This window comes from Hemitrygon akajei, chromosome 19 (genome assembly GCF_048418815.1).
Source record: "Hemitrygon akajei chromosome 19, sHemAka1.3, whole genome shotgun sequence".
Classification (NCBI taxonomy): domain Eukaryota; kingdom Metazoa; phylum Chordata; class Chondrichthyes; order Myliobatiformes; family Dasyatidae; genus Hemitrygon; species Hemitrygon akajei.
This window is the reverse complement of record NC_133142.1, coordinates 21,089,812-21,114,837: the sequence shown is the minus strand read 5'-3', so window position 1 is coordinate 21,114,837 and position 25,026 is coordinate 21,089,812. Positions and strand designations below refer to the sequence as shown.

At 39.1% G+C, this 25,026-nt stretch overlaps 1 protein-coding gene across 5 annotated transcripts in view; it reads right to left on the bottom strand.

Moving 5' to 3' along the window:
• The window catches only part of cacna2d3a (calcium channel, voltage-dependent, alpha 2/delta subunit 3a), a 782,368-nt gene that overhangs the window by 234,447 nt on the left and 522,895 nt on the right, over positions 1–25,026 (bottom strand). For 3 of the 5 annotated variants that reach the window (XM_073072214.1, XM_073072211.1, XM_073072215.1), the window contains exons 14-18: positions 20,718–20,735; positions 17,026–17,094; positions 7,824–7,895; positions 7,337–7,417; positions 4,819–4,893 (exon numbers count right to left, since the gene is read on the bottom strand). In XM_073072214.1, coding sequence (XP_072928315.1) covers positions 4,819–4,893; positions 7,337–7,417; positions 7,824–7,895; positions 17,026–17,094; positions 20,718–20,735 — 315 coding nt within the window. The remainder of the gene's footprint in view (positions 1–4,818; positions 4,894–7,336; positions 7,418–7,823; positions 7,896–17,025; positions 17,095–20,717; positions 20,736–25,026) is intronic. The other 2 variants (XM_073072212.1, XM_073072213.1) reach the window with 2 other exon arrangements.

The window sequence follows — 25,026 nt, the reverse complement described above, 5'->3', positions numbered from 1 at the left end:
ATAGAACGCCCTGGGGTTCTCCTTAATCCTACATGCCAAGGCCTTCTCATGCCCCCTTCGAGCTCTCCTAAGTCCTTTCTTAAGCTCCTTCCTGGCTACCCTATATTTCTCATGAGCCCCTCCTGCTTCCTGCTTCTTATATCTAACATATGCTTCCTTTTTCCTCTTGACGAGTTACCTCACGTGTTTCATCAGCCACAATTCCCTTTTCCTACCATTTTTTCCTTGTCTCAGTGAGACAAACCTATCCTGAACCCAGCACGTGGTCCCTAAACTTCCTCCACATTACTTCTGTGCTTTCACCCTTGAACATCTGTTTCCAATTTATTCTCGCTAGTTCCTGCCTCATCCGTTCATAGTTAGCCCTTCCCCAGTTAAGCACTTTCCCATTTTGTCTGTTTTTATCCTTTTCCATAGCTATGCTGAAGCTACGGGAGTTGTGGTCACTCTCACCAAAATGCTCCCCCACCAAGAGGTCTGCCACCTGACCAGGTTCATTACTCAGTACTAGATCCAGTATGGCCTCTCCTCTCATCGGCCAGTCCACATACTGTGTCAGGAATCCTTCTTGAACACACCTGACAAATTTAGCCCCATCTATCCCCCTTGCAGTCAGGAGGTGCCAGTCAATATGAGGGAAGTTGAAATCATCCATAACTACAACCCTGTATTTCCTGCACCATTCTAAAATCTGCCTGCTTATCTGCTCCTCGGTGTCCTGAGGGCTATCTGAGGGCCTATAGACTACTCCCAGCACTGTGATTGATCCCTTCCTATTTCTGACTTCCACCCACACCGACATGCCCAACATTTATATTTCCGCATAAACTCTAATTACAAGTTACAGAGATAGATTTCAACTTGTAAGGAAAGAAATTTTGAACTAATCCCGACAGAACCTGACCTGATTTGTTTTCAGGTTAGTGAGCTGACAGGTTCAAGTTTCAAGAGGAACAAATGGATATACCAATACAGAACAAAATGAATCTTTCTGCTTCTGGCAAAAAGAATATTAAAGTTAATAGTGGCATAAGATCGAAGTACTAAAGCCAGAGCTTCCTTTCACAAATCATTAAACTGATTATGGATGATAAGTAGAGGAAAAATCCGATCTTTATTTCAAGGTTAATATAATTTGCCTGCACAGTATATAAACGCATGCGAACAATGATGACTGTCAAATAAATTAAAGTTGAATGTAGTAAGTGCATTTCCCCTAATATATCGCTGATTACAGGAACTGTAAAGTTTAACCATCTTCTGTCCCATACAAGGAAAATTTCCTTTTAGAAAGATTGCATCGCTGTCTAGTATCGAGTGGGGTGGCTATTGTACTGGATCAAGGTAAGCTGCAGAGAGTTGTAAAATTAGTCAGCTCCATCATGGGCACTAGCCTCTGTGTTTCCAAGACATCTTCAAGGAGCGGTGCCTCAAAAAGACAGGATCTATCATTAAGGACCCCCGCCACCCAGGACATGCCCTCTTCTCATTGTTCCATCAGAAAGGTGGTACAGAAGCCTGAAGGCACACACTCAGAAATTAGGAACAGCTTCTTCCCTTTTGCCTTCCGATTTCTGAATGGACATTGAACCTATGAACACTAACTCACTACTTTTTTTATTTCTATTTTTACACTGCCTATTTAACTAATATGTACATATATACATAAATATATATTATACTTACTGTAATTCATTTCCCCCCATATTATCACGTATTGCATTGTACTGTTGCCACAAAGAATACAAATTTCACAACATATTCAGGTGGCATTAAACCTTATTCTGATTTTACTATATACTCACAACCTTCAACAACTTGATGATAACTGATGCCGATACCACATTCTCTAAGTGCATATTAAGGAACTTTATTTACCACCACTAGTTGCTTGGAGAATTAGTGAGCTGCTTTGTTGCACTACGATGGGTGAGTGTTGAAAGTGCTATACAATATCAATGACAAGAATTTTCAGGATTTGAGAAAGGAAAATTGAAGGGACAGTAATGAGTGTTCACATCAGGATTATGTTTTATCAGTGAGAATTTGTAAGTGGTGATGGAATTAAAATCAATTCGAACTTTCAATTGCATGTGCCCGCGAGGAAAAATAATTTGAAGGCTGTACAGGTACATAGATAAAGCTGAGGAATGGGAGTCTTTCAGCTGACTTTCTTGTTGGAAGAGGTCATTATCCGCACTTCAGATTTTGTGAATGCTTCTTACCACTAATCAGCCAAATATGAATATTGTCCAAGCTTGTTCCATATGGACATGAACCAGTTCAATAAAACAAGTAATTGAGAAAGGAGCTAAACATTGGGAATCATGTTGTGAGAGGTAATTTCAGTGTTGAAATGAAAAAATCAGAAAAGAATGATTAATACATATGATAAATGTCTGGAAAAATATCAAGGCAATAACAATAGAACAGCTTGCTTAAAAAAAACTAAATGAATGAAAGCCATTACAGGAAGACGTGAATTAAAATGGGCTGAAAGGTTAGTTCAACCACTATAAAACTGCAAACAAGAATTTTAAAGTAGATATCTTCATGTGGATCACATTTTTGTTAAAAACACACATATGTTCAGTTCATTATTGCTTTCAAAGTATGGATGAGTTCACATGTAAGTTAATGTTCTTTCCTACTTTTGGGTGGATTATAGATTCTCTCAGCACAAAAAAAAACTACAAGTGATTATTACAGAGCCATCACTACAGGAAGGGATAAAACAAGTACATAAACTTGACACCAGATCCCTCTCTCTTTAACTCATGGAACGTAGTCATTTGACTGTGAAATTGAATCTACGATTGATTTATAATCACAACCTGCATCAATAAAAAACATACAGTACATATCCGTGTTTTCAACAGAACAACATGATTGATTGGCAATTGCTTATGATTTGTGACAACTATACAGTGGGTTCCCTGAAATTGGAGCAATAAATCATCTTGAGACGCCAGACACTTGATATGACATCTACACATTAATTCTGAAATGACAATATCATCTTGGAAGCTAGATGTACCTTAAATATTGTAGGCATTGGCAAAATTTAAGGTTAATTGTTGCCAATTGCAACAGCACTGAAAATTTAGTTGAAGAATATGTTCCTTTCCCTCTTTGTTACCTGGCTCATTCACAAAGTGCAATATAAATGCATTTCTATCATCTACTAATGTTTATATTACAGATTAAATTTATCTTGAATTTTAATTATCAGTTTAGCTACTTTTCATCTACATATTAATAACAAAATGCAAATTTACAGTATACTATTTTTCATGATTCCTACTAATTAAGTTCTGCAGCTTTAGAACAAATGTTGGTTATATAATTATGGTTTTAACTAAAATGTTTAAAATGGTTTTTTTGTGTGTTGACAGCTGGAAAAAAAATCAAACAAGTAAAAATGGTGTTTATAATTTTAGATCAATTTAGGTTCTTTAAGGATTCAAACTGAATCCAAATATTGATGCACAGCACAAAAGAGAAATCATATCAGATACATTACTACCTTATTAGGAGTTATAATTTGATTGTGTGTAAGTAACCCTTCCAGTGATAGAATGGCGTCCTACTATAAACTAGCACATCAAGATTCTAAACATAATTTTGAAGATGTTCTTTAATATGCACATTCAACAATAGAAGCACTGTTCTGGAATTGGTGATGAGAGTTACAAGGCTATCAGTAATATCTGACAGCTATCTAACAGCAAATGTGGACTACATAAAGGTGTAGTTAACTGCAAAATCCTGGAGGTAGTTGCTGCAGACTATAAATAAGTAACTAAAATTGAATTAACCTTAGGTATTTGCTGTTCAAAAGTCCTGAAAGTGTCAAGCTTTTTAAAAATGTTGCAAATGAGTTCTTAAGGTGTGCTAAGCCATTAAAAAAAATGAAATAGTATATAAAACTAGCATTACATCTGCTGAATTTAATTTTCTTTGATTATTTTATCAAAATCCACTCTTTTTAAAATAATAAAAACCAGATATTTTTTCTAAAGTTAATTTACAATGTATCATCGTTGTCACAGTATTTATTAGTTGAAATTAAAGCCTTTAACTTCCTAGTACAATGTATGAGAATTCCTCAGTATAATTGATTGCTCTCCCTGCTTGATGACATCACGGTTTCAAGATACTGGAGCCAACAGCAGCCAACATTAGGAATAAAACCACACAACAAGGGTCATGAAACATTTGAGGCCACTTCCTTCAGTTGTCTTTGCTTTGTTGTAAATGCACAATCTGAACTACTGGATAAAATAAACCTGCAGCAAATAGGTATACTCCCAAATGTTTAAGAAGACATTAGCAACTATTTTATTTAGAGATACTGCACAGAATAGGTCCTTCAGGCCCTTTGAGATGAACCGCCAGCAATCCCTGACATCCCCAATTTAACTCTAACCTAATCATGAGACAACTTACAATGGCCAATTAACCTACCCGGTACATCTTTGGGCTGTGGGAGGAACCTGGAGGACCTGGAGAAACCCGCGCATTCCACGGAGAGGTCGTACCGCAAGTCCTGACAGGACCTTACAAGTCCTACCACAAGCTCACCATTAATTTCATTCATCTCCCTGGCAACTCTCACAGGATGAACTAGATTATTCCCAAGTCAAATTTCTTCAAACAAAGGCACCTCAAACCAATGAAACTTAATAAATTCCAAATCAATACAGCAATAAAATACTTAATATCACAAAAATAAAGAGAATATATTAAGACAGCAAGATCACAAAATATTGATCAACGTACGCCAGTTCCAGCCAATTCTACAGAAAGATTTCTTACCGGTGGCCTCAGATCTGGATGTGTTAAAACGTAGCCATTGTTTGTTATTGCAAAGGCATATCCATGAACACCCAGCTGCAATTAAATAATGTTAAACAAGCTGCAATCAGACTTCACTGTATAAAAATTCTGACATACTAAAACATGGTTAGTGCATTTAATATGAAGCTATGAGAGTTAATACAGTAGACCAAACAGGTTCCTATAAGACCCATGTACTACCTTGCACAGTGACTTATCCATTATTAACCATGAGGACTTATAAAATGCCGTTCAAAATAAACTCAAATGACTACAAACTGGTTAATTAATTACTAGTTTGTACAAAATAGTGCTTCTCTCACATCATTGAGAAGAACCATTATAGCTGAGAAATTCCTCAGTCCTACTCTGGTTTCACCAGTGTAGCTTTAACATGAGTGTAATACAAGTTTCACTTACAAATAAAATTCCACTGAAATAATACTGATATATCCAGCCTAACTTTGTTTTTGCAGTTTCCAATATGAAAAAAAGTGAGCAATTAATTTGTTTGTTAACTCACGTTACTAACTTCAGTTTTTGAAATTAGGTGTGCTGTGTTTTGGTGTTGGCTATTGTTCACTTGTTTTTATAGTGCATTTTTTTTGCATTTCACTAGGCAAGAACTCTCAGATTTTTTTTGGGTTAAAAAGAGTTAGTTCAATTATTGGATAACCCAAAGGCTTGGTTTCTGAGAGCTGAAACATACGGAATCAGATAGCATCCTAAGTGTGCTTTAGGCCAGTTACATTCACACTTCTTAATTAATATCTCATCAATTTGAAAGTTTGGGGCTCCTGGACTGCCTCGGTGCTGAAATGACTCCACAGCCTGTGGGCTCACTTTCAGAGACGCAGCTGCTCGTGTTCTATGTATTAGCTGCTTACTTTTTTTTCCACTATTTGCACAATTTGTCCTCTTTTGCACATTGGATGTGTGCCTTTGTTGTGTGAGTTTTTTTCATGGATTGGGTTGTGTTTCTTTGCTTTGTGGGGGCCTACAAGAAGATGAATCTCAAGACTATACATACTTTGATAACCTTTTTGAAATTTGAAGTTTTAAATATTTACCAGGCTTTGTCTTTTTTAACATTCGGAATATGTATGCAATAATTATCATTGTAAGCAGAATATTCTAAGATTCAGATACATAAATACATTCAGACATAACAAAACCCTAAACTGCCATTTATGATATGCTTTACCCCATACTGGTTGTTAAGAAACTAAGTTTGCTTGGAGCTGCAGGTGAAGAAAGACAACTGAGGAATCAGTGAAGAGATATTAGTGCGGAGTGACATGTTACTTAAAAGCAGTAGCTCCAGTGGACTCCTAGAGAGAAACACTTTTAAACTTCTTGCAGAAGACCCACAACCACAAATGTTCTCTCCTGTTTTATTTTAACCACCATAGAGAAAAATATTACTATTATTGTACTAATTTAGACATCTAAAATTTGTATATAAATATCATAGAACTCTTAATGTCAACTTTAAGCCTAAAGCATTGTTATTAACTCAGGTATTTCCAACTGATGTGCTTGACTTCTGATAGCTTTGCCAGTACAATCCTGGCATAGTATATAGATTTTTTAAAATTACATGTATTGAAATAGAAATGTAAACATTTAAAGTACATAGTGCATTCTAACATGGGGCCTATTGGTAGTGTCATCGCTCAAGCCAAGTATGATGTTCTCTAAAGGGGTTGTCTATTGGTGGGTTCTCAGTGGCTGTAGAGGCTGATCTGAGACCAGGTATTCTGGTCCAGTATATTATCCTCTTTATTAATCTTATTAACCACTTTTAACACACAAAATGCTGGAGGAACTCAGCAGGCCAGGCAGCGTCTACGGAAAAAAGTACAGTCGACGTTTCAGGCCCAAAATGTTCTGCCAGCATTCTGTGTGTGTTGCTCAGATTTCCAGCACATGCAGATTTTCTCTTGTTTGTGATTTAACCACTTATTAATGCAGTTTATTAATCACTGCAAATAATTTGAGTGATCTATAAACATGTCCTTCCATCCCTTAAGTATTCTCGGCTTCGCCATTCATTGACTATTTGTTCATCGTTCTTTGGACTGAATACTATTTACTGTTTTCCTGCCACCTTCATCCTGTGTTGACATTTTGCATCAGGATGCAGTTTTCCTTCTGGCTATCAACCATACCACCAGTTCTTACAGTATCTCCAAACTCTTTAGTTAAGGCTCCTATATAAACTATGGAAGACCAGAACCCTGCCACTGCCTTGAAGAATCTCATTGCAAACAGGCTTCCTGTGACTTACAATCCTGTCCACCTTTACACTTTGCTTCCTACCAATAAAATTGGTGCATCCAAAAAAATAGGATCAGAAGACTTCGAAATGAAATTGGCTCAAATTTCACTGAGGTTTCTACTAACTATCAACTGTAGTTTTCATGGATGAATCTCAGAAAGTCCAGGGGAGTATTACAAATGACCATAAACACAAAGGTTTCATAGATAGACTTACCTTATACTTTGGAATAACCTTCAAAAGCTCTTTTACTGGAACATCCGTTCCCACCACACCCAGAAGAATACCTTGAGTACGCTGCCAAGGCAATAAAAATATCAAAATAATTATCTCCCATAAAAAGAACTCCATTGGTTGACTATTAATAATAACTTACACTTTTTGTGTTATTTTTCAGCTTTCAGTTTACTCTCTAATAACTGCCTCACTCCCATTTATCCCTCTCTCTTCCCCAAGGCACTGGATAGCCCAAGGAGGTATGCTTCTAAGCTTCCTGAATTGTCTTTGCTGGTTGATTTCATGATGCACATGATACTATGCTGAGCTTTTTATCAATACCATCCCAGAATTAAAACCGTGCTTCAGACATTATATCTTCTTTTCCTCAAAAAAAAACTCTACCACTGAGCTCAAATTCTTTGCACTTTCTGTAGATTACAAATAAGGTCAATGCCTGCATGCGATGAATTGAATGTATACTCACTGTTTCATTTTTCTTGCTAAATACTGGCATTGCAATCGTCGTCATTAGAACGCGATCTGAATCCGTCGTCAGCTGAGCAGCAGAAAGAAAAATATGATTATACTGTTGATGATTTGAGCCACTCTGTCTATTATAATGACCAGTAACATAAACCAGTCAAATTGTCAAAGCAGAGGCTTTCAACATTATTTTTGATTTTTCACCACTGAAGAGAGACCATTCATTCCGAGTTTCTAGTTAATTTCCAGCTGCGATGCACAGGTTTAATCAACCATGGAGTTAACTTTTCTCTATTATCCTAATTCTTAACTCTTACTGGTTTTAGTGCTGTTATAATTGCACATCTTTAACATTGAATAGGTTTGTCAAAAGAAGCAGGAATTTTTATAACTAAAGAAACATGGGGGCTAAATTTGAATGAAATGATACATTGGTTGCCAGGCAAGATTAACTGATGTCCAGTGCAGGATGCTACTTTTGCAGAATGTTAATTTGTGAGATTGCAAGTGTCGAGCCAATGTGCTGCATGGTAGCATGCCTCAGCAGAGGGATAAAATTGTATGGGTTGGCAGCACAAAAACATTATGAGGTGCCCAGCAAATGTACATTAGTGCACATAGCCTTTGGTAAGTAAGAAATCTTGTGGAGGCAGGGGGAAAGGTTCAGCTTAATGTTTAAAGAACCATCTTTGTAGGAGTAGTAAGGAGGATAATTTCTAGATTACTATGTTAAGGAATCAGCAAGGGTACAGCCTATTGTATATGAACATTGTGACTTAAGAAAGGGTTAATTAAAAAGCTGGTGGTGAAGATACCTCTAGAGAATTGTAATCATAATATCAAAGAATGGCATGTAATGATTAAAATAATTTAGTTTGATTTGAATCCAAGCACTTAAATCCTGGCCAAACAAATTTCAAAGATATGAGGTTGAGTTAGCTATAATAGATTGAGAAACTAATTAAACAGTAATGACTAATACTGAATTAATACTCGTTACAATAAATACATATCCATTTAGTGCTTAAAACTTTAACCGAACAAGTTGTGATTAGTAATGATTAATAAGATAAAGAAAACTTTCAAAGGAAAATACTTAAGATGTTGGAATGAAGAGCAGTAAATAGGAACATTTCAGAATTCGGAAAAGTCAGATTTAGGTATTGATAAGAAAAGGGGAAGTAGAAATTGGGGATAATACAACAAGAAACTGTATTAACTGGACTTCAAAAGCTTCTAAACTGAAAAGATTAATGAGGGTCTCTTACAAAATGAGACCAGAGAAATTATGCCAAAGATTAAAAAAATGACAGAACAATAAAATAAATATTCTCTGACCCTACAATCATCAACATCAACAAAGTTTACCAATAAACAGCCAAGAAAGCCCAGATGATGTACAGATTCCCTTCAGTCTGCTGTTTCCCCCACCCCCACCCTGAATGTAACATTTCAGTTGATGATTCCTTGAACCTCTCATTAGTAAAAGCTTGGTACTAATCCTCTGCCTTTTCTGAAGAGCGGCCCATTGCTTAAACCACAATGCTGAGCTCAGCTCAGTTCCACTCTGTGGGTCTAACATTGGCTGAGACCGTGAACCCTTTGGACCGTTGCTCATCATCAATCACAGCTAATCAATATTGTAGCCACTGTTGCGGGGAATAATCAAAGCTGCATTCAATATCAAAGATACATCAATACAGTTTACATTTGTTTATAAGTGAGGAACCCTGAGTTGTACACCAGTTGGAATTCCCATTATGCAATGACAGTTGACCATTATAAGATGCACAATGAAAAAGAACTAACGCAACAGCAGGGAAAGTATTTGGACTTAATTTTTCTACATCATTTCCCACCAACATATTCTTATTTACCCCTGTCACTTTCAGTCACCTGCATAAAGCAGGTCTCCAAGGGCAACAAGGAACACATACTTCATGCCATCCTGTGAAACAGTTCACATTTCTGTTCCTCATGGAGGACGTCCTCTCACAGTGGTGGCTGAAGAAAAACAAACAAACTGAGGGATAAGAACTGCTGGGCAATAATCACCACCCCTCTCCCACTGTGGGTCAGATGCAACTGGTCATGGTGTTAAGTCTAAATATGTCATAACTGCATGGTCTGCTGCCATGAAGCTCCTACTTGCAAGGAGAAAACAATAACTCAATGCTCCAGCCTCAAATCTCAGCTTGGGCATGATCACATGACAGTCATGTGATTAGCAACCTTTCCAGAAAGATATACGCAGTGAAGACAGCAGTTGCCACATCAATGTGATCTATCTCTGCAATATTAAATAGACTATTTGCACTATAATTCAACAGTTTTGAGAATGCTGGTAACAATGCCAGATAAACTTAATTTCAATATCCTTCACAAAAATAAAATGTCTGTGTTGTAATGTCCTACTGCCATGGATTCTGGATCATTAGTCCAAAGATCTGAGCTTGATTCCCACCAGAGCACCTGCTGAATTCTGAATTTCAATCTTGAGCTTGGAAACAAAATGCACGTTTCAACAATAGTAACCATGAAATCACTGGTTGCTGTAAAAGTCCAACAAGCTCGCTAATGCCTTTTGAAAAAAAAAAATTGCTATCCTCACCTCATATTGTCTTTCATGTGGTGGACTCCTAACTGCCAGCCAGATCAGGGGCAAATGAATAAGGAACAATAAATGATGGCATTGCCAATCACATCCACTTCACGTGAATGAACAGAGAAAGGCCCTGATTCACCTGAGTCAACTGTCTGCCCGATCTGAAGGAGTGTGTGAGGTAGCAGTGGAGTGGATGGTTCTGCTTCTGCAGCAAAGAGACCAAACGCCACATGCTGGAGTCCAGCTCCTCAACAGCAGCATTCTGCTCACATGTGGTTACTCTCTGCCTCACCCAGGAGCACTATCTGCTCATGCACAGCATCCTTTGCGCCTTCTAGCCCATTATCTGTTGATGGAGTGCTTTCACCTGTCTACTGCGAGAAGCAATCCACACATACCATTGCTGTGCTCAATGAGCACAAGGCTTTGCTCTGGAGTGGCACCTCTCTCTTCTATGAGGAAACCAGGCTGTTCCCTGGTGACATTATGTTGTTCTTTTGGAGATTCGAGCTGCTTTCCTATGGCAGGGACCAGACCTTTAACTGGGGCGGTGTGTGACACCACTACAGCCAGAAAGACTTTGTGTGGCCTCAATCTCTATCACCACAGCAGTCATCACCTAAACCAGCATATTATCTTTGACAGGATCCTCACTTAGTGCAAGGCAAGGCCTCAGAGATGAGGTCATAGTTTCCTGGTTCCTTGAGAGCAGGGAGGTGGACTCCTTCAAGCTGCTTGTTAACTCTTGCACTCAGTTGTGTTTGACAGCCTGAAAACTACTTTGCAGTGCAGCTAGATCAGCCTTGTCAATCTCAATGGTAGGGTTCTCCTCAGTCAGTATGGAACAGCACAGACAGTATGGAACCCCACCTCCACTCTACCAGATTCCCAATGCCTGGCGTGGGCAGGACTGTAGGCCACTGGATGGAGTGAGAACAAGGAGATGGCACGTGTGGAGTAATAGTTGTGCCTCCTGGTTGCTCCAGAGCCCACCCTGATTTTCGTCCAGCATTACTCCCTATTTCAATGATTTTCCGAATCTACAGTGATGCAGCCACCTCCTGCAAGGCTCTTCCAAAAGCAGAGCAAAATCCCGCAGGTGCTGCAAATCCAACAATTAAAAATAGAATACGTGGATGAATGGGCAGCACCACTGGAGAGAGGGAGAGAGGGAGAGAGGGGTAGAGAGATACAGTCCATTTTTCAGGTTAGCTTGCCCAATCCTAAGGCAGACAGGGTAAGCTTCCTGGACTTATTGCCTGCACCAAGATTCCTACACCATATTTTGTAAATAATGGAGGTGGCTCTCTCTGCACACTGCCCTTCTCTTCTACATACAGTACAAGGCAATTGGGTCAGGTGTGGCAGATATCTGGCTGTGTTAGAATGAGTGTGGACCTATTAGAGATCGTGTGGGTTGTATTTTAGTGCATGTTTCTGGGTGTAAACCACCTCGAAGTGTTTGAATTGGCTTGCGTCAGTGTGAAAAGCAGGAACAGCCCAGTCTACAGACAAAATCTCAGTTCCTCAAGGTCAGTTCATATAACCATATAACAATTACAGCACGGAAACAGGCCATCTTGGCCCTTCTAGTCCGTGCCAAACGCTTACTCTCACCTCGTCCCACCTACCTGTACTCAGCCCATATCCATCCATTCCTTTCCTGTCCATATACCTATCCAATTTTACTTTAAATGACAATACCGAACCTGCCTCTACCACTTCTACTGGAAGCTCGTTCCACATAGCTACCAATCTCTGAGTAAAGAAGTTCCCCTTCATGTTACCCCTAAACTTTTGCCCCTTAACTCTCAACTCATGTCCTCTTGTTTGAATCTCCCTTACTCTCAATGGAAAAAGCCTATCCACGTCAACTCTATCTATCCCCCTCATAATTTTAAATACCTCTATCAAGTCCCCACTCAAACTTCTACGCTCCAAGGAATAAAGACCTAACTTGTTCAATGTTTCTCTGTAACTCAGGTGCTGAAACACAGGTAACATTCTAGTAAATCTCCTCTGTACTCTCTCTATTTTGTTGACATCTTTCCTATAATTCGGTGACCAGAGCTGTACACAATACTCCAAATTTGGCCTCAACAATGCCTTGTACAATTTTAACATTACATCCCAACTCCTATACTCAATGCTCTGATTTATAAAGCCAGCATACCAAAAGCTTTCTTCACCACCCTGTCCACATGAGATTCTACCCTCAGGGAACTATGCACCATTATTCCTAAATCACTCTGTTCTACTGCATTCCTCAATGCCCTACCATTTACCTATCTCTGAACATAACATTGAAAGAGGAATAACAAGTCAAGAAAGTGGGCACCATGCTGTACATTACATCACCTCGTCAGCAGGAATGTAGCTGTTGGCACCACAACTTTACAACAGCCGCAAAACAGCAGCACTTGTCAGTAAAATTCCATTTATTTGGTCAGTTATGACTATCAGAGAGTTCCGGCTTAGTGCTCCGAACTCCCTGTTGCTAGAAATTACGTTATAGAATTACAGAAGTATCCAAGTCCTGTAAGGTTTCCTTCGGCTGCTGTGCAACATTGTTGTATGCCACACCGTTGTGGGCTGCATCAAAGGTGGTGATCAATCAGCACACTGGAGGAGATTGAAAATTGGGCTGAGTGGTGTCACAACAACATCCTCTCATTCAATGTCAGCAAAGCCAAGGAACCGATTATAGACTTAAGGAGAAGGAAACCAGAGGTCCATGAGACTGGCTGCATTCTGACCTGGTATGGGAATACCAGTGCCTTTGAGCAGAAAATCCTACAAACGATATTGAATTCAGCCTAACTCATCATGAGTAATACCTCCCAACCATTGAGCACATCTACATAAAATATTGTCATTGAAAAGTAGCATCCATCATCAAAGTTCCTCACCACTCAGGCCATGCTCTTTTCTCGCTGCTGCCATCAGGTAGAAGATACAGGTACCTGAGGACTCACACCTTCAGGTTCAGGAACAGTTACTACCCCTCATCCATCAGGCTATTGAGCAAAAGAGGATAACTACACTCATTCTATTTCTGGTGTTCCCACAACCAATGATCTAATTTTAAGGACACCTTATCTTTATGTTTCATGTTCTCATTATTTATTGCTATTTACTTACATTTGCATTTGCAGAGTTTATTGTTCATTGATCCTGTTTACAGGTTCTGTTTTACAGATTTGCTGAGTATGCCTACAGGAAAAAGAATCTCAGGGCTCTGTGGGGTGACATGTATGTACTCTGATAATAAATTTTACTTTGAATTTGATCATCAAAACTCGTAGCAGGACAATTTCCTCTAATTGCCTTTTGCCGTCAGTTCATAAATATGATCTTATAGTAGACATTTACAATTCAACTTGAAAATCTTCCTGATAAATCTATCATGTCACTCATACTGAGGGAATCATCCCCATAAATGTTAAAGCTTCAGAATGGGATTGTTGCCTAGGGAAACAGGATATTCTGACAGTGTTGATACCATTATCATACTGTAAAAAGAAAATGGGCTGGATGTGAAGACTATGCATATGAATTTTTAAAACTGTATAAGGGAACAAGCTGAATTGGACGTGGCATATTTGTTTTAGCCATGCCAATACAAAAGAAAAGCTATGCATAATAATAAATCCACAAAACATTAATGGGATTCTACAATATAAACTGATTTTTAATTACAAAAAGACAATATTAAGAATTAAACAAACACAAATAAAATTGATAAACAGAGTGACGTTCAGTTAGTGATTTGGTGGGGAAGGGACTTAAATGCTCAATGTTCAAAATAACTTTATTATTAAAGTACATATATGTCACCATCTACAACCCTGAGATTAATTTTCTTGTGGGAATACTCAATAAATCCATAATAAAATAACTACCATAACAGAATCAATGGAAGACTGCAACAACTTGGGCATTTAACCAGAGACCAAAAGACAACAAACTGTGCAAATACAAAAAGAAAGAAATAATACTAATAAATAAATAAGCAATAAATATCAAGAAGATGAGATGAAGAGTCCCTGAAAGTGAGTCCATTGGTTGTGTGAACATTTCAATGATGGGACAAGTGAAGTTATTACCTTTCGTTCAAGAGCCTGATGGTTGATGGGTAGTAACTGTTCCTGAACATTGTGGGGTGAGTCCTGAGGCTCCTGTACCTTCTTTCTGATGGCAGCAGTGAGAAGAGAGCATGTCCTAGGTGGTGGGGGTTCCTGATGATGGATACTGTGATTTCCTGTGATTGTTTCATGTAGATGTGCTCAACAGTGGGGAAGGCTTTATCTAAGATGGACTGGGCTGTAACCACCACTTTTTGAAGGGCCTTCTGTTCAAGAGCATTGGTGTTTCCCTACAAGGCTCTGATGCAGCCGGTCAATATACTCTCCATCACACATCTATTGAAGATTGACATAATTTTGGATGTCATGCCGAATCTTCGCAAACTCCTAAGGATTAGAGACCCTGCTGTGTTTTCTCTGTAATTGCCTTTAAGTGCTGGGCCCAGGGAGAATTCCTCTGAAATATTAACACTGAGGAATTTAAAATTGCTGACCCTTTCCACCTCTTATCCTCCGATGATGACTGGCTCACGGACCTCTGATTTCCTCTTCCTAAAGTCAAAAATCAGCTCAATGGTCTTGCTGACATGGAGTGAGAGGTTATTGTTATGGCACCACTCAGCCAGATTTTCATCTCCCTCCTATATGCTGAATCATCACCATCTTTGATTTGGCCTATGAATTGTGGCGTTGTCAGCAAACTTGAATATGACATTGGAGCTGTGTTTAGCCATACAGTCATAAGTGTAAAGTGAACAGAGCAGGGGGCTAAGCAGAGTCTTGTGGTGCACCTGTGCTGATGAAGATTGTGGAGGAGATGTTGTTGTCAATCCAAACTGACTGGGGTCTGCAAGTGAGGAAATTGAGAATCCAATTGCATAAGGACTTATCAAGGGCAAAATCTTGGAGCTTATGGATTCGTTTTTCGGGGATGATGGTGTTGAATACTGACCTGTAGTCAATAAAGAGCATCCTAATGTCTGCACCTTTGCTGTCCAGATGTTCCAGGGCTGAGTGAAGAGCCAATGAGATGGCATTGGCTGAGGAACTGTTGCTCCAATAGGTAAATGGAGTGGACCTAATTTGCTTCTCAAGCAGGAGTTGATGTTTCATCACCAACTTCTCAAAGAACTTCATCACTGTGGATGTAAGTGCTACTGGATGATAGTCTTTGAGGCATGTCACCCATGTTCTTATTGGGCATTATTGGGTATAATTGAAGCCGACTTAAAGCAGGTGGGTATCTCAGATTGCCAAAGTGAGAAGTTAAAAATCTCAATGAACGCTCTAGCCAGCTGATCAGCACAGGGAAGATCAAATTGTCCCCAGACTGCCTAACAAGATTCACCTCCAATATAAATGTCCTTGAAGTTCCCCGTAAAGCTCCAGAAAGGATGATGCGTCAGAAATGAAACCAACCTAAATGCTATTGATATGGTAAATGTGTCATAGTAGCAACATTGACACAAGAAGAATTGGCTGGTCAAATATCCAATGACATGAAGTAACATGGAATTAGCTATTATCATCTTTTACAGGAAAAATAATTATTTTTCATTACACATATTATGAAAGCAATATGCAATTGCATTTTTAGCCAAAGGTTGATTTGGCCCTACTACAATCCCACACCATTTACTGAACATGAATACAAAGGGCAGACATCTTATTGAGCCTGGTTTCAGAGGCAAATAATGCTGATACATGAGGCTTTTTTTTACTCTCACTTGAGGCCACCGTATCGCATTTTCAGAATATTCCACAATACATTTTTAGTATCAGTGCAGTCCTCTGGAGAAGGATTTACTGATTGGGTAAAATGTACCGTCTTTGCTATATAAAGGAAAACTGCAAGGCAGTGAGTCATCAGCAGAAGACTTTCTTCTATCATGAGTGCTAGGATTAATGGCTTTCGAACCCTTGAAAAAAGGCACAAATGTTGCTAATTTGATTTAATTATTTTAATTTAATTGAATATAATCTGGGTAATAATTGTTACCTCAGATCAAAGATACCACCATAGATTACAGGCTATTCAACAACAGGTGGATGACAGGAGAAAGGCATGATGGGACAGCCTTTCCTCAAGTTGCTCATGGATCTTCCATCTCCACAAAAGCTTGACATCACAACAAAAAACTATTTTGCCTTTATGCTGCCTTTATACTTAAACCATCAAGGAATGAATTCAGAAGAGACTAAATTTTTGTGCAGGAAGTCCCATAATGCATAAAAATAGAATAACACTGCACTTCCTTTAAATATTCTTATACTTCAGTTAAAAATTTATTCTCAACATAGATATGCAATTAATCTTCCCAAGAAACAGAGAAATATCATGAACATTGAAATCGGAGGTACCACATCCTAATTTAGAGCAATGGGAAACTTGTACATTAACTGATGTTTAGTTGATAAAAAGCCATGGTAACTTAAGGTTGTGAGAAAATATAGATAAAATCATGACCTATTAACTAATTTATCTAATACAACTATTTTTCTTAAGCCCTTACACTGCTAGTAGGTTCAGGGAAACTTCCGTCTTCCTGCATTGGCCAATTTTGCTTGATGCTGGAACAACACTAATAACATATAAAAATCAGGAGTAGTCATATTACCATTTATACAAGACTGCAGCTAAACGACACAAAAGTACAATAAATTAAAAGTTTACTTGTTCAACATCCCTCCCCCATTTCCTTAATCATCTGTTCTCTCTATTCCTTTTTTCCCCAACTGATATGTTGATCAAATTACTGGTAACCCTTTTTATTTCATATTAAGTGGGGTGATGGGTGAGCGCACGATGGGGGTGAATTTAAGCTTGTCTGCCTTCACAGATAGCATGGTATTTTAATTCTGGTCTGGGGTCAGTTTCCTGATGTGGTTTGGGACACACATCCACTTCACACAGATCTTCCAGAGGACCTTAAATCCACACCGAAACCTTTTGCTGATGTAGAATTCCTTGCTGCGAGATATTTTTGTAATTGTTCCTTTTAAGAAGACCTCACCTCTCTGATATCCTCTAAATTATCCACTATGTCTTTATCGTTGTTTACTTGCTTTTTTGGCCTGCCTTACTCTGGAGCATGTGGAAGGAGGTGTGAAATGTAAAGGACAATTAGAAATTAGAATACTTTTATTTTTGATGGTCTCAGCCTCCAGAAATATGCATTCCCTCTAAGGATCAAGATACAAAAGCGCATCTCTCTTACAGTATATTCTCTTAGTTAATTACCACTATATATGATTCAATTGCATCTTGTAACCAAGAAAGAGGTGAGTACGTGAGCAAGTACATTTGGGGGACGTGGTTCTGCTAATTGAATAATGACAGTGGGGGCAAGCTGACATGCAAAGCTTGCCATTGTATGAAGTGTCTGAAGGTATAGGCAAACAAGCCAATGCTAGGTTTGAGTCTGATTTGTTGAGATACTTGGTAAGAATGAGCTGGGGTTTAGTTATTCAGCAGCATGTATGCTTGGTGGTGCAGAAGCAGTTGAAAGTGCATTCGCTGAATTTGCCTAAGCACGCATTAGCAGTGAAGTCTTTCAGTCATGTCCCCAGACCCATAGGCCCTGACTTGTAGCACTGACTACCACAACTTTCTGAGTATGAATCCAAGTGTTTTCTTGCCCCCGTTCGAGCCTCTCCATCAAAGACTCCCGTGCAGCATCAAGAAAATGTGCTGCCAGTGCACTGTTGCAGACAAAACTGCTCTTCTCCTTTAAGATACAGAGGCTGGCATTAAGCAATGTACAGCAGTTAAACTGGTGCCTACCTCTCACAATATTGCACAGCCCCGCTGCTTTCACAGAGCAAATGGCATGATTACTCTTGGTTGTAACTACAAGCATAAATGAGCAGGAAACAAGAATTTTACATGGCCTGGTTTTGACAATGTTGAATTTGGCTTCCAAAGACTTGTAAAGAAAATAGCATTTATTACTTCCAAAGCTTCGGCTAATATCAACAGCAATGATATCATCTGAAGTAGCTCATCCTAAATAAGCATTTGGATCTTTTTTAAGTTGTTAAATTCCTCATACTCTCCCTGTCGTATTGGCCGAGAAACCCATCCATGCCCATTGTGGGATGTGCAGGGATCTTAGGCATTTTTATATCAAAATGGTAAAATGGTGAAAATTCTCAGCAGGTCAGTCAGTACCTTTGGAGAAAGATATAAAGCCAACATTACAGGTCAAAGACATTTTATCACTTTTACTTTTTGACAATCCTCTTAGCTTCAATTGTCTTTGGCTTTAAACATCCCTAATCTGTGCATCTTTATATTACTCAGTATGGTGGTATGTAGAATTGTATGCAGGTCTCTTGCCCAACTCAGTAGACCGTAAACGTATGAAAGCCAGGTGCTATGTGACCACATTCCTGGCCAATAATTGTATGAAGTACAGTATCAATAGATTGCACACCATGATGAATAAATGGCCAAAGTATTTATTTATTTCTGAATTAAATGACTATTATTCCTGTCTTGAAATCCAAGATAGATTTACTGTATTCAAATTACTATCTGAATATTATACTGCAAGTTTATATTATACTGGTGACTTGGTGACCTTCAAAACAAGACATAAACAATGTTCTTGAAATTTAACCATCCTCCCTGGAGACAAAAGTTTATGACGCATAAATGAAGATGGATGTGCAACTCCATGAGTATGAGCCTGCCATGTAAAGCTGGTTTACCAGCCTGGAAAATTGATGGTCGTATTTAAAGCAAATATACCTGAACCTCCTTCAAAACTACTTTTATGATTCTTAATATTTTAACAGTGTGCACAAGAAAAATCATTCATCTGAGACTGCACCGTAAGTTATTGAAGAAAATGGACACCCGCATCATGGAAAAAGGTTTCCCATCTTAATACAATACCTAGCTACTTCAGTTTTAACCCTGATATAAAATTTAGTGGCAGCTAACAGAAAGATTACCTTTATAGTTCCTGATCATTTACAGGATTCACTTTTAGAAAATACACAATCAAGCTTTTGTTTGTTAACCCTTACATACTGTTCATATTCTATACTTTCACAGTATGGTCCAGGTCAATTTTGACCCAGCCCAAGAATCCCCTCATAACAAGTGTCTATACTAAATTTTGAACCACCAATCTATTTAGAATGTATAAATAGCCTATCTGACATTAATAAATGGGTGATTAATCCTTAATTAATGTTTCAGAGATCTAAAATCTATTTCAATAGATACGGGTCAAATTTGACCCGGAATAGCCTCAATGTACAAAAATTTACACATTTTGGGTCACTTTAGGAAAAGTCATCAAATTTCAGCTTAAAAAATGGCATTTATGGTGTTTTTACTGCCGTCAAATGTCAAATTGGATCAAATTTGACTCAAACAGTATGTAAGGGTTAAGTGACTCTTGTTTTAATTTTTTTGCACTTTGATATTCTGTGAAGCTTTGAAGATAATTTCACAGGTTATTTTGGAGTCACAGAGTCAGAGAAACTTACAGCACAGAAACAGGCCATTTGGTTCATCTAGTCTGTACCAACCCATTTAAGACATGAATTTTGGCACCTTAAAGTAAACTTAACAATGTTTTCCCAAACTTGTTAATGTATACATTAAGTTTCATTTCTATTCATATAAACACATGCTTGGACAATATAATTGAACAAACTTTTAGAATTTTTTTAGAATACAAACTTTTGGAATTTAGAAGATTGAGGGGGGATCTTATTGAAACGTATAAAATTCTAAAGGGATTGGACAGGCTAGATGCAGGAAGATTGTTCCCGATGTTGGGGAAGTCCAGAACGAGGGGTCACAGTTTAAGGATAAAGGGGAAGCCTTTTAGGACCAAGATGAGGAAAAACTTCTTCACACAGAGGGTGGTGAATCTGTGGAATTCTCTGCCACAGGAAACAGTTGAGGCCGGTTCATTGGCTATATTTAAGAGGAAGTTAGATATGGCTCCTGTGGCTAAAGGGATCAGGGGGTATGGAGAGAAAGCAGGTACAGGGTTCTGAGTTGGATGATCAGCCATGATCATACTGAATGGCGGTGCAGGCTCGAAGGGCCGAATGGCCTACTCCTGCACCTATTTTCTATGTTTCTATGTTTCTAAACTAACTTGTTACCCCGATACAATTAAATGGTATTGATTTGGCTGTGGCTCTTGTGAGATTAAAAGGAAATGAATCAACACATTACCTGCTTAGCCTGTGGGAGCTGATGCATAGGGAAAAAGAAAGAAGACAATTAATGGCAATGTCTTGTCCACTTAATGACTAGACATAATCTTTTAATGGATCAGCAGTGCTGCTACAGAAAATTATTGCCTCACTGTTTATTGAGCAATCATAAGCTGTAATTAGATGACTAAATGATTAGAGAATACATATTCAGTATATCCTTCTGAAATATATTTCTCTGGAGCTGCTTTACTTTAAATAATTACATCTTTAAAATATTGTAGTGAACGAAACAATTTCCACTTGAGGATTTAAGGATTATTGCATTTTAAAAATGAATTATAAAATCATCAGGCCTCTGGAAGAAGCCATCTGGCACTGTGCTGAAGGTTTGTAGAACAATACACAACCCAGTCTCCCCACTAACTTCCCAGTATCCCTTTAAATTATTTTTGAAATATTCATCCAGTTCCTCTTTGAAAATCCTGATTGACTTTGCTGCAGTACTATATGAGCTCTGGATCTTAAACGGTTTCTGCACAAAAACCTATTACTTCACATTTCCTGATCTTTTCCCCTATAATATGCTTACACTATAATCTATGTGCTGGTACGAACAGTTTCGCTCCCATAATCCTGCACATCCCTATCACGTCTTCTCTCAACCTCTTCTACCCAAGTATCTCGTCTAACCTCGTAACTGAAATTCTTTTCTCCTACTGAAAAACAAATGTAATTTATTCATGACTATTTTTGTTAGCCACTTTTATTACAATCTTATGTTTATTTGTTAGAATGTGTGGTATAAAATTACATTTTATCCCAGTCTATCCCAGCATCTATTTCATGGATTGCTGCCAACCATTCTAAAGACCTGCTGTGTTGGCTGAGAGTGGGGAGTTTTACCAGATGGGGTCTGTTGCCCACAATGAAGGGTAAGGACCAAAAGAATGCATGTATGCCTACATTTCAAAAAGGAATCTCAATGAGAGCACAATGCATTTTTCGAGGCTTTCTTTCTGAGAATAGTCTAGAAAAGATAAAGGACTCTTGATTACAAAATCTAAATGAAAATTATTGCATCAGGCAATAAGTCAATGAAGGAAATCCATTCCCTAGTGAAAGCTTAAAGGAGACCTTTTATTTTAATTTTTATTGGGCAATAGCATGCATAAAGAAGAAAACTACCGTCTGTTTAAGACGTCAGCTCTGACCTGATGCTCACTCTAAAATCCAGGCTGCCACTGCCCTGTCATACTGAAGGAATGCCACACAATGGAAGGCTCTATCTTTTGAACAAAATGCTGCGCAGTATATTCTCCAACGGGCTTATAAGATCGTATCTACTTTGTGAAATGCTGAAGAAAAGAAAGAGTGTTCCTTTTCATGTGTCATGGTACCATTTAGCAACAACACTGGAACTGATCGTCTGGCCAGTATCTGATCTGTGCCACGAATTTCAGGGCTATTTTGCATGGAGAAGAAAACAAAACTATGATCTGGAACAACACGCACAAAATGCTGGAGAAACTCAGCGGGTCAGGCAATAGTTAACGTTTTGGGCTTCATCAGGACTGGAAAGGAAGGGGGAAGAAGCCAAAATAAAAAGCGTGAGGAGGAGGGGAAAGAGTACAGGCAAGAAAGTGAGAGGTGAAACCAAGAGGATGGAGGAGAGGAGAGGAAGTAAGAAGCTGGGAGGTGATAGGTGGGAAAGATAAAGGACTGGAAAAGAAGGAATCTGATAGGACAGGAGAGTGGACAATGGGAGAAAGGGAAGGAGGAGGGGCACCTGGGGAAGTAATAGACAGGTGAGGAGAAGAGAAGTAAGGGGGTAGAGTGGGTAATTGAAAAAGAGGAAAGAGGGAAAAGGGAGGGGAAAAATTACTAGAAGTTGTGGAAATCAATATTCATGCCATAGATGAACATGGCATCATAGATGGAATATGTAGGCTACACAGATGGAATATGAGGTGTTTCTCCCCCAACCTGAGAGTGGCCTCATCATGGCAGCAGAGGAGGTCACAGGCTGACATGTTGGAATAGAAATGGAGATTGGACTTAAATTGGTTGTCGCCAGCAGATCTAGCTTTTCGTGGGTGAAGCAAAGGCGCTCAACAAAGCTGTCATCCAATCTACGTCGTGCCTCACCAATGTGGAGGAGGCCACATCGAGAGCACTAGATACAGTAGATGACCCTAACAGATTGACATTTAGGTGTTGCCTCACCTAGGAATGACTGTCTAGGGCCCTGACTGGAGGTGAGTGGGCAGGTGTGGCACTTCCTCCACTTGCAGGGATAAGTGCCAGGAGGGAGATTAGTGGGCAACGATGAATGGACAGGAGATCATGGAGGAAGCGATCCTTGCAGAAAGCGGGCGGGGGGGGGGGGGAGGGTGGTGGAGGTAAAGATGTGCTTAGTGGTAAAGCCACGTTGAAGATGGCAGAACTTGCAGAGAATAATATGGGGGATAAGGAGGCTAATGGGGGAGGTGGGTGAGGACAAGAGGAGTTCTATCCCTGTTAAGGTGGCAGAAAGATGGGCTGAGGCAGATGTCCAGGAAATGGAGGAGATGCGGGTAAGGGCAGCAGCAGTGGTAAAGGAAGGGAAACCCCACTCTTTTAAGAAGGAGAACATCTATAATGTCCTGGAAAGGAAAGCCTAATCCTGGGGACAGAGGAGGCGGAGGTGAAGGTTGCTTGGCCCACTTTCCTCCCCTATCAGATTCCTTCATCTCCAGCCCTTTTCCACCTATCACCTCCCAGCTTCTTATTTTGACCTCTTCCCCCACCCACCTGGTTTCATCTATCACCTGCTAGCTATCCTAATTCTTCCCCCACTCCCCATACTGGCTTCTTCCCCCCTTCTTTTCCAGTCCTGATGAAGAATCTCGGCCCAGAACATCGAATGTTTATTCATTTCCACAGATGCTACCTCACCTGCCAAGTTCCTCCAGCATTTTGTGCATGTGCGTGTGTGTGTGCGTGCGTGCGTGCATGCGTGCGTGTGTGCATGTGTGCGTGCGTTGCTCTGGATCTCCAGCATCAGCAGAATCTCTTGCGTTTATAAACTATGGTCTATTTGATGTATCAGCTTTCACTTTGGTGCCATTCCAGGAATCTGCATGAAAATCCAGGCTTACACTGAAGTGAGTGCTACACACTGGAAGCTCAGGTTTCTACACTGGAACAGTCTATGCATATTATTTGTACTTCACTGCTGCGCGTCAGAGCTTCGGAACACATAAACTGTAGAGCATTCTTCTGTCCCTAAGGTTCTGTCTGCCACAGCAGAGGTCCCACTTTCTCTTCCTGTCTAGCAGGCTGTAATAGGTCATCACTTACACCTTTATATATCACTTAAATGAGGCCATAGTCAAATTTCTTTTGGGTCTCAAGCTACACTTCGAGCTTCACAACTTTCTTACAGACTAAAAGCTCATGGTCGACAAAATTAATTTTAATGCTGCCTTGCATCAAAGTTGTATTCCACCACACACATTTTCAATGCAAGTGCAACTTCTTTGGACTTGAAACAAACATAGAAAATGTCAAGAAGTTTCAGCAGGTCAGGTCATATGTGTGTGGAAATAAACAGAGGTAATGCTTCAAGCTATTAACCTTCCTTCTGATAGAAGGTTATTCATCTGAAACTTTAAATGTTTTTCTTCTAATCAGCTGAATATTTCTAATACACTGTTTTTTTTATCCTTGGGATTGGAATAAATATATTAATCTTTCCAATTATGTGCTTGTAAAGGAGCCAATTTTCAAGGTTCTTGATGCCAGTTGGGAATCTTATCCATTGATAGCACAAGCTGGAGAAATTACATGATGCAAGACTGTCCATTTTCAAACAGCTGCATGGGATTTGATAATCATTCCTGGATTTTCGTATAGGGCTCCACTTTTGCTAAATCCTCCCAAAATTGAAACTAGATTAAGGTCTGGATTCTGTTCACTATTTATTGTATGTGTCTTCTGAAAGCTCTGGGCTTGGGACACTGCAAAGTAAATAGCATATTTCTCTGAAAATGGTCACAGATAAGATGATTTTACCATCAGGCCACATCAGCATGTCACTTGTTGGAATCCTGGCCTGAAAGACAAAGGAAGTTACTGGGAGTTGCCAACTTGGCTGGTAAAACCTGAAGTGTTCAATGTCAATTATAGGTGAATTATGGTCCTATGAGATGGCAGTGCTGGAAACAGACAATATTGAAACACAGGAATAGTTGCTGGAGTATAACTTCCTTCTGGTAGTTAAAAACAGCAATTTCTGCTCTTCCCAGTCCACAAGGATTTAAGTGAAATTTGGACAAAACTTTAAT